Raw genomic sequence first — 13,587 nt, 5'->3', positions numbered from 1 at the left:
ACACACACACACACACACAAGCACGCACGCGGGCTGGGGCCGCCCAGTGGAAACTCTGAAGGCACAGCTAACTGCTCCCAGAGCCCTCCCGTGCCAGCTCACTGCTGCGCCACCAGCTTCCTACTCTCCCCCCACCACCACACCCCGCTGGGAAGGGGGCCAGCTCCGGGAGCAGGGGCGCCAGCCCATGGAAGATGGACGAGGAGGACCAGGACCAGAGTGGCCAGCAGCCCCGCCTCCGTGAACACCCTCCAAGCCACCAGGGCTCTAGCTTGGCAACCAGAATCAGCTGAGGTCCAGCAGCCGGCACAGCCCTGTGCCCACCCAAGTTCCTACTCTCTGCCCTGTGTCTCAGCCCACATGCATACACACTGACCAGGGTTCCCCCACACTCCCTAACCCAGTGCACCCAAATCTCCACGCCCCCACAGCATCCCCAAACGATCCCTAGCCACATCTGAGGCTCTGGGCAGCACAGCTCCCAGGCCAGACGGCTGCCAGGTAGCCAGCCTACCCAGCTGGTCATCCGCCCCCACGGCCAGAGAAAGGGGGCGGGGCCGGGGACTCTCCCCTCCCCACCACCAGCAAGAGCAGCTCAGACCTGGGGGAAAGGGAGCAGCTTGGAGCAGGACGTTACCCACCAGCTGCAGCGCGCACAGCCCTGCCCCTCTGCACCTGAGTGAGGGGCACAGCCCCCAGGGCTCCAAGCTGTTAAACGCCCCTCGCTCCCCCACCCCACCCTGCCCCCCACCCTGCCCGCAGCCGCTGCGGGTGCTGACTCAGCACTGGGAGGGCCAGGGCGCAATGGCTGGGCGGCCCCTCTCCCCCGACTCCCCGCCCGTGGGGTTTCCAGGGCAACTAGTTCGGACCCTTGGGCAGCCCCCAGCACCCACAGGCCGGGACAAAGAGCCGCAGTGTGGACTTGCCCGGCCAGCCCGCCAGGCGCCTCTGCTCCAGCAATCCCCCCTTCCACGCCTGGCTGCAGGTCGAGCCGGGTGGGGAAGGAAGGGGCTGACCGGCTGCTGCCGGCGAAGGCTGAGCTCTCGCCCCGCCCCCGTCCCCGCAGCCCGCCCCGCCCCCGACACTCACTGCAGGGCTGCAGCGCGTTGGTGGCCGGAGCTGCCCCCCACCCGCCCAAGAACCGACCTCGGCTCCCTGCGGAGTCGTTTCGAGGCAGGAGCTAAGATACCCCCCAGGCTGTAGCCCAGCACCCCCCAGGGCTGCTCTGGGGGCCGCGCACCCTGACAGCTGCCGGGCAGGCGCCTGCCCCTGGTGGAGGTCACCGTGTGGACTGAGCCCCCGCCTCGGGCGCTGCCCCCGGACCGCACCTTTGAGGGAACTGATCTCGTGCTGGATGGCTCGCGAGGGGTCCATGCCTCCGCCGGGGCCGAGGGCGGCCTTCCTGCCGCCACTCGGAGTCCAGCCCCGCACCACACTGCCCAGGCCAGAGCCGCAGCCTGGAGGAGGGGCCAGGAGGTGTGGGGCGGGGCTTGCATGCCAGGGGCGGAGCTTCAGCTGATCGATGCCGGACAGGCGCCAGGGCGCATGCTCCCACCCAGCCACCCCACCCCACCCCCTTCCTGGCTGGCTTCTCCCCCTCACGCAATCTGGGTAACTCCAGCCACCCTACCTGGCCACAGGGCCAGATACAGATGCGCCCAGACAGTCCACCACACAGTCCCCAGCTGGCCGCACGAGCACAGGACCTGTCCCTGGCCATGAACCCCCTCCACGCACTCCCTGCAGGAGACACCCTGCTGGTGGGCTGCAGATGACCCCCCAGTGGGCATCCTCCAGGGCAGGGACTGGAGGGCCTCCGTGGTCACGCCCCAGGACCCCAGACTGACACATCCCAAAGCCAGCGGCTGTGCCTGCCCCTGGGCCCTCTCCCCTCAGGCCCAGCCCTTCCCTAAGTGCCACCCTGCTGGGTCCCTCCCCCTCCCATGGCTCAAGGAGCTGTCTGCACTCCGGCAGGGCAAACTCCCCCTGTAAGTCCCACCCAGGCGGATCCTGGGAGGCGCTGGGGTGCTGCCTCACTCACCACCCAGTAGCTCAGGCCAAAACCCCGGCTGTCATCGGACCCGTCGGCCTCCCTCTGTCCACCTGTCACTGTCTCCACTGCCACCAGGCTGGCACCTGCAGGGTCCCGACTCCACTGCCCACCACCACCATGGACCTCAACAGCTGCTCTGAGCCGAGCACCCTGGCCCTCTGCGGGGCAGTGGGGCGTGGGAATGGTGCCCGACCCAAGTCTACTCCCTCCTCTGTCCTCACCCCAAGGGCCCCTCTGGCCACTCAGGCCCCCCCCTGCCCAGGTGTACACCCCAGGGCCGCTGGGTACCAGCCTGGGGCCGGGGCGGAGAATGTGACCATGGCACAGGGAGGGGAGGTCCAGGGCAGGGTGGCATTCGGGAGACGCCAGCCGCCAGACTGGGGTCAACGGTAAAGCAAGGCACCGAAGCACAATTCTCACTCAACTATTTCCGGAGCAGCCCAAGTGCAGCCTGCACACGACGAATACTTTGCTACGAAGCCTCAGAGAGCACTGAAGAGAGATTCAGGAGCAGGCCTAAGAGCTACGGAGGAGCTCGAACAAGCACAGGCAGCGGCTAAGCCACGCCTGGCACACTCCGATACCGCAGTGCCCGGGACCCAGTCCCAGCCACCGCACGCTCCCGCCCAGCTCCTGCTCACACAGCCAGGAGGCAGCAGGTGATCACGCCCGAGTGCTTGGGTTCCTGCCCCTCACACGGGGGACTCCGACTCGTTTCCTGGCACCCAGCTTCGGCCTGCCACAGTCCCAGCTGTCGCAGGCATTTGGGGAGTGAACTAGCGGATAGAAAAACCTCTGTTTCTGTCTCTCCCTCTTTCTCTCCCTCTGCCTTTCAAATAAATGATTTAGAAAGCTGGTGCTGGTTCTGTTTTTTGAGTGCTTAAGTTACAACACCATGGTTGTAAGCTAGTGAAAAAGCAAGGCACAGCCCGGTGCGATGGCGCAGGTGGGCTGAGCCTCCGCCGGCGGCGCCGGCATCCCATATGGGCGCTAGTTCATGTCCCGGCTGCTCCTCTCCCAGTGCAGCTCTCTGCTGTGGCCTGGGGAAGCAGTGGAGGATGGCCCTAGTCCTTGGGTCCCTGCACCCGCGTGGGAGACCCGGAAGAAGCTCCTGGCTCCTGGCTCCTGGCTTCGAATCAGTCCAGCTCCAGCCATTGCAGCCATTTGGGGAGTGAACCAGTGTATGGAATACCTCTCTCTGTCTATAACTCTGCCTCTCGAATAAATAAATAAAATCCTTAAAATAAAGTAAAAAAGCAAGGGTACACATACTTCAGGCCTTCATGTTAAGAGCACTGACCCTGCTCTTAACATCCCCCCTCTCAAGCAAGGTGGCCCACCTGGAGGTGGCCACAGCAGTCTGAGGACAGCATGGCAGCTCCGAGGCAGGGCCACAGGGCACCCAGGAGCCCGCGCCCTGGTTGCTTCTCAGCGGGAGGACAGACAGGCTGCAGCTGCTGGGCAGAAAGGAAAATGGCTGTGCAAAAGCCCTGGGGTGAGAGGAGGCGCAGCAGGAGCAGGCGCCAGAGGGCTGCAGGCAGGGACGTCACCAGAACAGGCAGCTGCCAGGCACAGGGGGGAGCCCGGGGCAAGGAATGCGGGCAGGAGGGACCGGAAGCTGGGACCCTGGCTCTCCGGCATGGCAGGGGTGGGTGGGGCGGCGAGAAGCAAAGCCTTGGCCCTCTCTCCAGAGCTCAGCAGCTACCTCGCTGTCCAGATGTCCTGGCCTGCGTCCTTGTCAACCCCTCCGCGGCACACAAGCGCGCTGCACTGAGGGGCCTGTGGTCTGTCCCGTTCCGTGAGCTGGAGGGACTGCCCACTGCAGTGGGCTTAGCAGCAGCAGGTGCAGCAGGAAGGCCCTCAGTTTCCAGCTTGCCCTGACCACTCAGGGGTCCTGCGGAGGGCCCGCATCTGACCCAGCCCAACTCCCCACACCCTGGGCAAGGCCCAACCCTCTGGAAGCTTCCGGCAAATTCTGGGAGGCAGCTCACAACCTTGGTGCCCAGAACCCAGGCCAACCTCTGACACTAAAGCCAGCCCCCCCCCCCCCACTTCACCCCACTGTTTGGACACAAGCAACCATGTCCCCCATACCCCCAGTCCCCCAAGTCACCAGGCCTGGCCACTGGACCAGGCCAAAGAGGTGGTTCTACCTCTGAGCCTTGCCCACAGCCACCCTGCGCTGTGTGGACGTGCTGGTAGTGGGTGGAATGGGGCCATGTGCAGGGGGTCCAGGGGACCCATACAGAGGTGACATGGGACAGGCTGTGCCAGCAGACCCTGGGCCCAGAGGAACCCACTGTAGACTGTCCCTCCCCGCACATGACTCCCGCTGTGCTGTGCCTGGAGTGGGAGGGCAGGAGCCATCTCACCCGCACTGCCAGGCCTCTGCCCCATTGCTTCAGCCCCACACGGCCTTGACCTCTGGGTGGGAGGAGAGCCCTCCTCCACGGGGAGCCAGCCCTGCCGGCCTGCTGCCCTGTGGGCCCTGGGAGTCCCTGCGAGGGCCCAGGAGGCACGGGGGCTGTCACTCTGGGCCCCATCTGTCCCTCTCCCCTGTAGTCTAGCAGATTATTGTCAATACCGGGGTCTACCACACACCCACCTGGGGATGTCCTGTGTCCCACCACGTGTCCCATCCCTCAGGAGGCCCCATCATCTGCACCGTCACCCCCAAATATCTGTCACGCCCTCCTCTTCCCACTGTCTCCACCACCAGCGCAGTGGGCCCAGCCACCACCCTGCTCACCTCCCAGACAACGGTCTCCTGGCTGCCCCTGCCCCTCCACCACTGGACACACAGGGCACAGGCTGGGTGGGCGCGTGGCCCAGAGTCAAGATGCCGCTGGGGACCCCGCATCCCATGTCACAATCCCTGGGTTTGAGTCCCAGCACCATTTCCAATTCCAGCCTCCTGCCAACATGCACCCTGGGTCCCTGCCTCCCACATGGGAGACCTGGACGGAGTTCCAGGCTCCGAGCTTTGACCTGGCCTGGCCGGGCATTTGGAGAGTGAACCAGCAGATAACGATCTCTCTCTGTCTTTCCAATAAATAAATAAAAATTTTTCATTCGATAAAAACCAACCAGCACTTCTGGCGGGCATGTGGCCTAGCAGCTGCCGTGGGCACCTGAGGGGTGAGCCAGGCGTGGGAGCTCCTGCCCTCTATCTGTCCCTGATTCTGACTGAGAAATGAAGATAATAGTGAGTGGTCATTTAAAATGGTGACAGTGCTAACATGAGCATCAACGTTCCTCTGAGCCCACCAGGACAGGAGGTGACACCAGGTGTGGGAGGGCACGAGGGAGCGGACAGGCACAGCTCTCATCCCAGCGCAGGACACGTTGAGGCAGTCACACTGTCAGCCATGTTCCCACCGGCACCAACAACAAACCCACCACACGCCACTGCAGGGCTGCTGTCTGTGGTGCCGGCATCCCCTACACGCACCACACTGACCAGCAGCTCCTCTTCCAGTCCAGCTCCCTGCCAACTAACGCACCTGGGGAGGCAGCAGAAGACGGCCCGAGTGCTTGGGCCCCTGCCACCCGTTGGGAGACCTGGACGGAGTTCCAGGGTCCTGGTTTTAGCCGGCCCAGTCCCAGCTGTTGTGGCCATTTGGGGGGGGAGGAGGGCGAAGAGCTCTCGCTCTCTAACTCTGCCTTTCAAATAAATAAACTTTGGGGTTTTTTGTTTTTTTTTTGTTTTTGTTTTTTGTAAAAAGGAGGAGGGACTCGATCCCAGGCACTTGGGTATGGGATGCGGGTGACCCAACAGCAGCTTAACCCACTGTGCCCCAAGACTCGCCCACACATACATTTTTTAAAGACCCAAGGGATTTCTCATAGCCAGCAATAACTACCAAGAAAAACACAACAGGGAAAACAGCCTTGTCAGCGATGCAGGAGATAGACTATTCTGGAACAAGATAAGTCGGAACCTACGCGGGGAAAGCCAGCTGCACCAGGACCCTCTGCTCCCACAAGCAGGGGTCCAGAAACTCCCCCCACAGCCTCCAGCCACAATGCCCATCAGTCCCCCCCACCCCGCCAGTGCACTGCACGACAGGGCTGGTTAATACTTGCCTCATTTACTCACTTACACAGTTTTTTATCAGATGGGCAAGCCGTATTGTTTGTTTGAAAGTATAACACTGGTACAGTGGTCAGCCGCCCCAGGCACTGCGGGGGGGGGGGGGCTCCCGTCAACACCAGGCAAACCTCTCAGAATTCACAAAGCTTTGGGTCAACAGGAAACTTCCTAGGGGCGGGAGTTGTGCTATAGCGGGTTAAACCACCCTCTGTGATGCCGGCATCCCATATCCGAGCACTGGTTCAAGTCCTGGCTGCTCCACTTCCAATCTAGCTCCCTGCTAATGCACCTGGGAGAGCAGTGGGAGATGGCCCAAGTGCTTAGGCCCCTGTCACCATGTGGGAGATTCAGATGGAGTTCCAGGCTCCCGGCTCTGCCCAGCCCAGCCTTGGCCGTTATGGCCATTTGGGGAGTGAACCAGTGGGTGGAAGATCTGTCTCTCCCTCTCTCTCTCCACTCTGCCTTTCAAATAAATAAATAATTTCTAAAAAGGAAGGAAGGAGGGAAGGAAGGAAGGTTGGTTGACTCTCCTGATCACACCCAGAAGACACCAGCGAACACAGCCCTTTCCTCCCACCCCCTCCCTGCACCACCCCGTCCTCTGTCCCCGCTCCACACACACAAGGAGAAAGAGAAAACCACTCTTACTGGCTTCCTGTTGAAACCAAGCAAATACGAACGTGATTCCCCGTTTCCCTCCTTTCATCACTAAAGTTGACACCTTACGTACAGCATTCTGACCCCTTGCTGTTCTATCAATCTCCCGCCTTGGCGGTCCCCATTTCTCCCTTAGACCTCCAGCACCAGTAGCCTGCGTAAGCCCAGCGCCAGAGCCAGTACCTGGATGGCAGCTCCATCTCCCGCCTGTGCGCCCAGCACCAGAGCCGGTACCTGGATGGCAGCTCCACCTCCCGCCCGTGAGCCCAGCGCCAGAGCCGGTACCTGGATGGCAGCTCCACCTCCCGCCCGTGCGCCCAGCGCCAGAGCCGGTACCTGGATGGCAGCTCCACCTCCCGCCCGTGTGCCCAGCGCCAGAGCCGGTACCTGGATGGCAGCTCCACCTCCCGCCCGTGAGCCCAGCGCCAGAGCCGGCACGCGGATGGCAGCTCCACCTCCCGCCCGTGAGCCCAGCGCCAGAGCCGGTACCTGGATGGCAGCTCCACCTCCCGCCCGTGCGCCCAGCGCCAGAGCCGGTACCTGGATGGCAGCTCCACCTCCCGCCCGTGCGCCCAGCGCCAGAGCCGGTACCTGGATGGCAGCTCCATCTCCCGCCCGTGCGCCCAGCGCCAGAGCCGGTACCTGGATGGCAGCTCCACCTCCCGCCCGTGAGCCCAGCGCCAGAGCCGGTACCTGGATGGCAGCTCCACCTCCCGCCCGTGCGCCCAGCGCCAGAGCCGGTACCTGGATGGCAGCTCCACCTCCCGCCCGTGCGCCCAGCGCCAGAGCCGGTACCTGGATGGCAGCTCCACCTCCCGCCCGTGCGCCCAGCGCCAGAGCCGGTACCTGGATGGCAGCTCCACCTCCCGCCCGTGTACGCTGTGTATGTAGTTTTGACGGGCACGTTCACTGGCCCAGTTCCCACAGCTTTACCATGGAGCCCAGAAACGTGGATTTTGAGATTTTAGCCAATATGGTGGGTGAAAAATGGCACCTTTGTGTAAATAAAACTAATTTTTTATTGAAAAACTGAGCTACAGAGAGAGAAGAGACCGGGGGTGGGGGGAACAGAGAGAGAGAAAGACAGAGACCTTCCATCTGCTAGCTCACTACTCAAAATGGCCACCACAGCCAGGACGGGGCCAGGCCGACGTCAGGAGCCCGGAATTCCACCCAGGTCTCTGACAGGTGGCAGGAGCCCAAGTACTCGGATCAGGCTCCACCGCTTTCCCAGGCAGTGGAGACCCTACGGAGCTCCAGGCTCCTGGCTTTGGCCTGGCCCAGCCCCGGCCACTGCAGTCACTTGGGGAGTGAACCAGCAGATGGAACATCTCTCTCTGTCTCTCCCTCTCTTTCTCTGTAGCTCTGCCTTCCAAATAAATAAAAATACATGTTTTAAAAGGAAGCACACGTGGTCTCCCACACATCAGGCACACGGCAGGCCGACTCGGGCGGCAGGGTGAACAGTGGCCTCATCAGGAAGTGGGTCTTGCAGAAGTGACTGCGTTACAGACGCTGCGTGAGAGCGCCCTGCACTCTCTAGGGGGCCTCAGTTGTTCCTGCAAGAGACAGACACGCTGGGCAGGTGCTGAGGGACGCGGCCTGCTCCCAAGACTGGCCGAGGAGGCCAAGCCCCACTCCCCACGCAGGGTCAGAACCACAAGGCCACACCCACGCAGGGTCAGAACCACAAGGCCACACCCACGCAGGGTCAGAGCCACAAGGCCGCCCCCCCCAAACACACAGAGTCAGGCCCAGCCCCACCCCACCCCCCAGGGTCAGAGAGATGAGAGGCCACCCCCCACGCAGGATCAGTGACAAGGCCACTCCCCCAACACACACAGGGTCTGAGCCATGAGGCCACGCCCCCATGCAGGGTCAGAGTGATGAGGCCCAGCACCCCCCAAGGAGGGTCAGAGCAACAAGTCCACTCCCCCAATATACACAGGTCAGAGCGACAAGGCAGAGCCATCCCCCCAACACACAGGGTCAGAGGGACAAGGCAGAGCCGCTCCACCACACACAGGGTCTGAGCCATGAGGCCACGCCCCCCCCCAAGGAGGGTCAGAGCAACAAGTCCACTCCCCCAATATACACAGGTCAGAGCGACAAGGCAGAGCCACCCCCCCAACACACAGGGTCAGAGGGACAAGGCAGAGCCGCTCCACCACACACAGGGTCTGAGCCATGAGGCCACGCCCCCCCCAAAGAGGGTCAGAGCAACAAGGCCACCCCCCCACACACAGAGTCAGAGCCACGAGGCCCAGCCCCCCCACCAGGGTCAGAGAGATGAGGCCACCCCCCATGCAGGGTGAGAGTGACAAGGCCCAGCCCCCCCCAAAGAGGGTCAGAGCAACAAGGCCGCCCCCCCACACACAGGGTCAGAGGGACAAGGCAGAGCTGCCCCCCCACACACACACAGGGTCAGAGCAGGCTCGTGCACCTGTAGAGGGCAAACCTAGAGCGCCTGGCCAGGCTCTGCTGTGACAGCCCCACACGCTGACGCAGAGGCACTGCCAGGCTCGTGCCGTGACTGAAGCCGGGGAGCACGGAAGTGGCTCTGGGATCGGGCAGCAGACGGAGCCTGCAGAAGCTCCAGGCCCCGGTCACGTGCTCAGAGTGTTGACAAGGACAGGTGTGAAAGATGCCGCCGGGAGGCCTCGGAAGGAAAGGAACACGGCACGGGAACCGGGGCCGGCGGACCCTGCGGTAAAGCTGCGCCAACGGGGCTGAGCTGTGTTCCGCCGCCAGGTACAAGGCCGGACTGGCCGGCACTGCGCCTGGATTCATTCAGCTGAAGATGCCCCAGCAGAGGGTGTGGCTCGGCTGCCGCTTGCAGCCGAGAGCAAAGTGCAGGAAGAAGGAGAAACTGAGGCAGGAACTGAAAAGCCAATCGGAGCCCACACAGCTGTAAAGGGGGAGGCACCTACAGGCTCCTCAGAGGCTGCTCTGCCAACAGGCCCTCAGCGTGGCCTGGGGGGGGGGGGGGGCGGGCGGTGCTACTCATGTGATCCACAGCAGGCCGGCAGACCTCACCTCACTCACGGGACCAAGACCAAAGACTGACCACAGCCGAGCCTCGGGCCGGGTCCGCAGCCCGGGGCAGAGACAGGGGCCGGCAGGGCCGCAGAGGTGGAGTTTGCCCTCCTGGGCTTCTGTTTATGCTTTTATGCCTTCTGCTTCTCCCTTTTAGAGGGCCCATGCCTGGGCTATGCCAGGCCAGAGGCTGTAACGGGAAGTACACAGTTTGCTTGCCAGTCTCAAAAGTACACAGGCAGGCGAGAACTTTGTCCCAGAACAGCCCCTGCTCAGTCTCACCCAGACCTGACTTAGACAACCGAGATGAGGGGCCTGGGGCTTTTTTAAAAATTTATTTGAAAGGCACAGTTAGAGAGACAGAGAGACAGAGAGAGACAGATCTTCCATCTGCTGCTTCTCTCCCCAAATGGCTGCAACGGTCAGAGCTGGGCCAGGCCGAAGTCGGGAGTTTCTTCTGGGTCTCTCACCTGGGGGCCAGGCCCAATCTGGGACTTTTGAGCTGATAAAATCTTAAACTTAAGAGTTGGTTGACTGGGGCCAGTACTGTGGAGTAGTAGGCAAAGCCACCACCTGTGACACTGACATCTCATATGGGCACTGGTTCGAGACCCGGCTGCTGCATTTCCAATCCAGCACCCTGCTCCTGTGCCCAAGAAAGCAGCAGATGGCCCAAGTGCTTGGGCCCCTGCACCCACATGGGAGACCCAGAGGAAGCTCCTATCTTCAACCTGGCCCAGCCCTGGTCATTGGGGCCATTTAGGCAGTGAGCTAGTGGATGGAAGATCAATTTCTCTCTGTCTCTCTGTGTCTCTGTGTGTGTGTGTGTGTGTGTCCCCCTCTCTGTAACTCTGCCTTCTGAATAAATCTTAAGAGCTGACTGAGACTTCTGGGATTCTTGGGGTGGGGCGAATGTATTGTGCATGTGGGACAGACACGAATTTTGGGAGGCCAGAAGGCAGATTTTAGCAGGTTGAATGGTGCCCCTCAAAAATACATCCATGGGGGTCAGCACTGTAGTGTGGTAGGCTAAACCTCTGCCTGCAATGCCAGCAGGCATCCCATATGGGTGCCGGTTCTAGTCTCGGCTGCTCCACTTCCAATCCAGCTCTCTGCTGTGGCCTGGGAGAGCAGTAGAAGATGGCGCAAGTCCTGGAGCCCCTGCACCTGCGTGGGAGACCCAGAAGAAGCTCTTGGCTTCAGATCGGCACAGCTCCAGCTGTTGTGGCCATTTGGGGAGTGAACCAGCGGGTGGAAGATCTTTCTCTCTCTCTCTCTAACTCTGACTTTCAAATAAATAAATAAAATCTTTAAAAAAAAAAAAAAAAAGGAAAGAAACTGAGTGTCTGTACCCATGTGGGAGACCTGGATTGAGATCCCAGCTCCTGGCTTCAGCCTGGCCCAGCCCCAGCCACTTGGACCCTTAGAGAAACTTTCTTGTTGCGCCGGCACACAGCCTGCTCTGCGAACCACCCCAAGTCACCATGGTGACGACACAGAAGCTCAGCTGTCTCTTGAGGTGGACCCCATGCCTGCTCCTGCAGATCAGCAAGTGGTCATTCGTTTAACAAGAAGGCGCAAAAAAAAGTTTTTTCAAAAGGTCAAAATACACACCCATTCATAAAACAAAAGCGGAGTAAAGATAGCAAACCCAACACTGGAGATACCAGCTGCCTCCCACCTGTGCACACAGACCCCACCTCCACCCCGTCCCCCCAGGACCCCCTGGGGAAGCCTCCCACCTGTGCACACAGACCCCACCTCCACCCCATCCCTCAGGACCCCCTGGGGAAGCCTCCCACCTGTGCACACAGACCCCACCTCCACCCCGTCCCTCAGGACCCCCTGGGGAAGCCTCCCACCTGTGCACACAGACCCCACCTCCACCCCGTCCCTCAGGACCCCCTGGGGAAGCCTCCCACCTGTGCACACAGACCCCACCTCTACCCCGTCCCCCCAGGACCCCCTGGGGAAGCCTCCCACCTGTGCACACAGACCCCACCTCCACCCCGTCCCCCCAGGACCCCCTGGGGAAGCCTCCCACCTGTGCACACAGACCCCACCTCCACCCCGTCCCCCCAGGACCCCCTGCAGCCTCCCACCTGTGCACCACAGACCCCACCTCCACCCCATCCCTCAGGACCCCCTGGGGAAGCCTCCCACCGGTGTACTGCAGACCCCACCTCCACCCCGTGCCCCCAGGACCCCCAGGGGAAGCCTGGCCACCCCACCAGCCCCCTCTGCTTCCCACCACCCCGGTGCCCTGTGGTGACCTATCCCACAACCCTGCCTGCCACCAGCCTGCCCCCAGATGCCGTCCGGGCGCCTGCCTTTCCCACAGCACTGGCCCTGGGTCTGCCGCCCTTTAGGAACCAGAAAAGCCGGCAAAGTGGCCTCCACCCGCTTCCTGGTCCCAAGTCCCCTTTGCCTTGGGAAAGAAGCAGTAAAGGTCCCTGCCAAGAGCCGCCCAGCTGGGAGGGCCTTCCCACAGCTAAGCCATGACCCCAGGACCCACAGAATGGAGGGAGAGAAAGAGGGGCCCGCAGCCCCCGACTCCTGAGACAGCACCTTCCTCCACTGTGAGAAGGAGCACCTGACCCCCGCCCTCCTGTCCCCTACAGACGGCCCGGTAGTTGGGTACCTGACCTCACCATCCACACCCCCACCGGGCACACACAGCACCAGCTCACCCAACCCTGCACCTGCCCGTCCACTGGGTCACGGACATCACAGTGGGGGACCCGGGCATCTGAGCTGCAGCCAGCATTAACTTCCCCAGCCTCCTCAGGTCCCTTCTCAAGGTGCTAGAACCTCGGCCCCTCTGCGGCCTCACACGCCTTGCCATCCCACAGCGAGCCAACAGCGGAGGAAGCGCCCCAGCCCCTCCGAACCACAGGGCCTCCCTGGCAGGCGGCCATCAAGCTGGGCCCCGGAGAGTAGGGCTGGGTAAATAAGAGCTCATCTGGCACCCAGCCTGGGCCAGGGGATGCCCATGGCCCCTGTGGCCAAGGACGGCCTTCGAGGCCTCTCCTCTGCCCAGGGACGGCAGGTCAGTGTTATGCCAAGGCCGTGCAGGCAGCACAGGCCCTGGGCCACGGCTCCATACCAGAGGACACCCACCTCCAGGCTGCCACACCCCAGTCTGGCTGAGGTCCCTGACCCCAAGCCCCCTCCTGGCTCATCACCCACTCATCCACTGCCCGGGCCCGGGCCCTCTGCCTCCTGGCTGCCTGTTCTCACCAGCCCGTGGGCTCCGGGGGGCCGCAGGTGCAGAGCTCAGGGCCCTGCCTTCCCTACCCACGGCCTGAGGCCCGGTCCCGCGGCCCTGCCCACCAGCTCAGTCCGGTACTTTCTGGCATCCTGGCCTCTCCCATACTTCCGGCCTCAGTCGTTTCCAACCTCCCCCCCCCCCCAGTGGAATCCCCGTCCTGCCGCCTCCGTCCCTTGGCCACTCCCCACTTCCGCTGCACCCGCATAGCTGAAGAGTCTCACCCCCAGGACCCCTGCAGGAGTCCAGCTCCAGGAGGGGGGATGCGGTGCTCCTGTCTGTCCATCCCACCCATTTTATTTAAAAGGCAGAGCGACGGGGGGAGAGAGGGAGAGAGGGAGAGAGGGAGAGGGAGAGAGAGAGAGAAGGATCTTCCATTCACTGGTCCACTGCTCAAATGCCATCATCAGCTGGGGCTACGCCAGGCTGAAGTAGGGGCTCCACCCAGGTACCCACGTGGGTGTCAGGAGCTCCACCCAG

At 62.4% G+C, this 13,587-nt stretch overlaps 1 protein-coding gene across 4 annotated transcripts in view; it reads right to left on the bottom strand.

The window, feature by feature from the left end:
- PLEC (plectin) overlaps nucleotides 1–13,587 on the bottom strand; it is a 54,849-nt gene that overhangs the window by 33,851 nt on the left and 7,411 nt on the right. Inside the window, exon 1 of one of the 4 annotated variants that reach the window (XM_062187896.1) lies at nucleotides 1,329–1,424. The exons of the other annotated variants lie outside the window; for them this stretch is intronic. Within the exon in view, the coding sequence (XP_062043880.1) occupies nucleotides 1,329–1,374 (46 nt within the window). The 5' untranslated portion in view covers nucleotides 1,375–1,424. Of the gene's footprint in view, nucleotides 1–1,328; nucleotides 1,425–13,587 lie in introns of those variants that run through there. 4 annotated transcript variants of the gene reach the window in all.

Source organism: Lepus europaeus, chromosome 4 (genome assembly GCF_033115175.1).
Source record: "Lepus europaeus isolate LE1 chromosome 4, mLepTim1.pri, whole genome shotgun sequence".
Classification (NCBI taxonomy): Eukaryota; Metazoa; Chordata; class Mammalia; order Lagomorpha; family Leporidae; genus Lepus; species Lepus europaeus.
The sequence above is the reverse complement of the archived record's forward strand: the minus strand, read 5'-3'. Positions and strand labels throughout refer to the sequence as shown.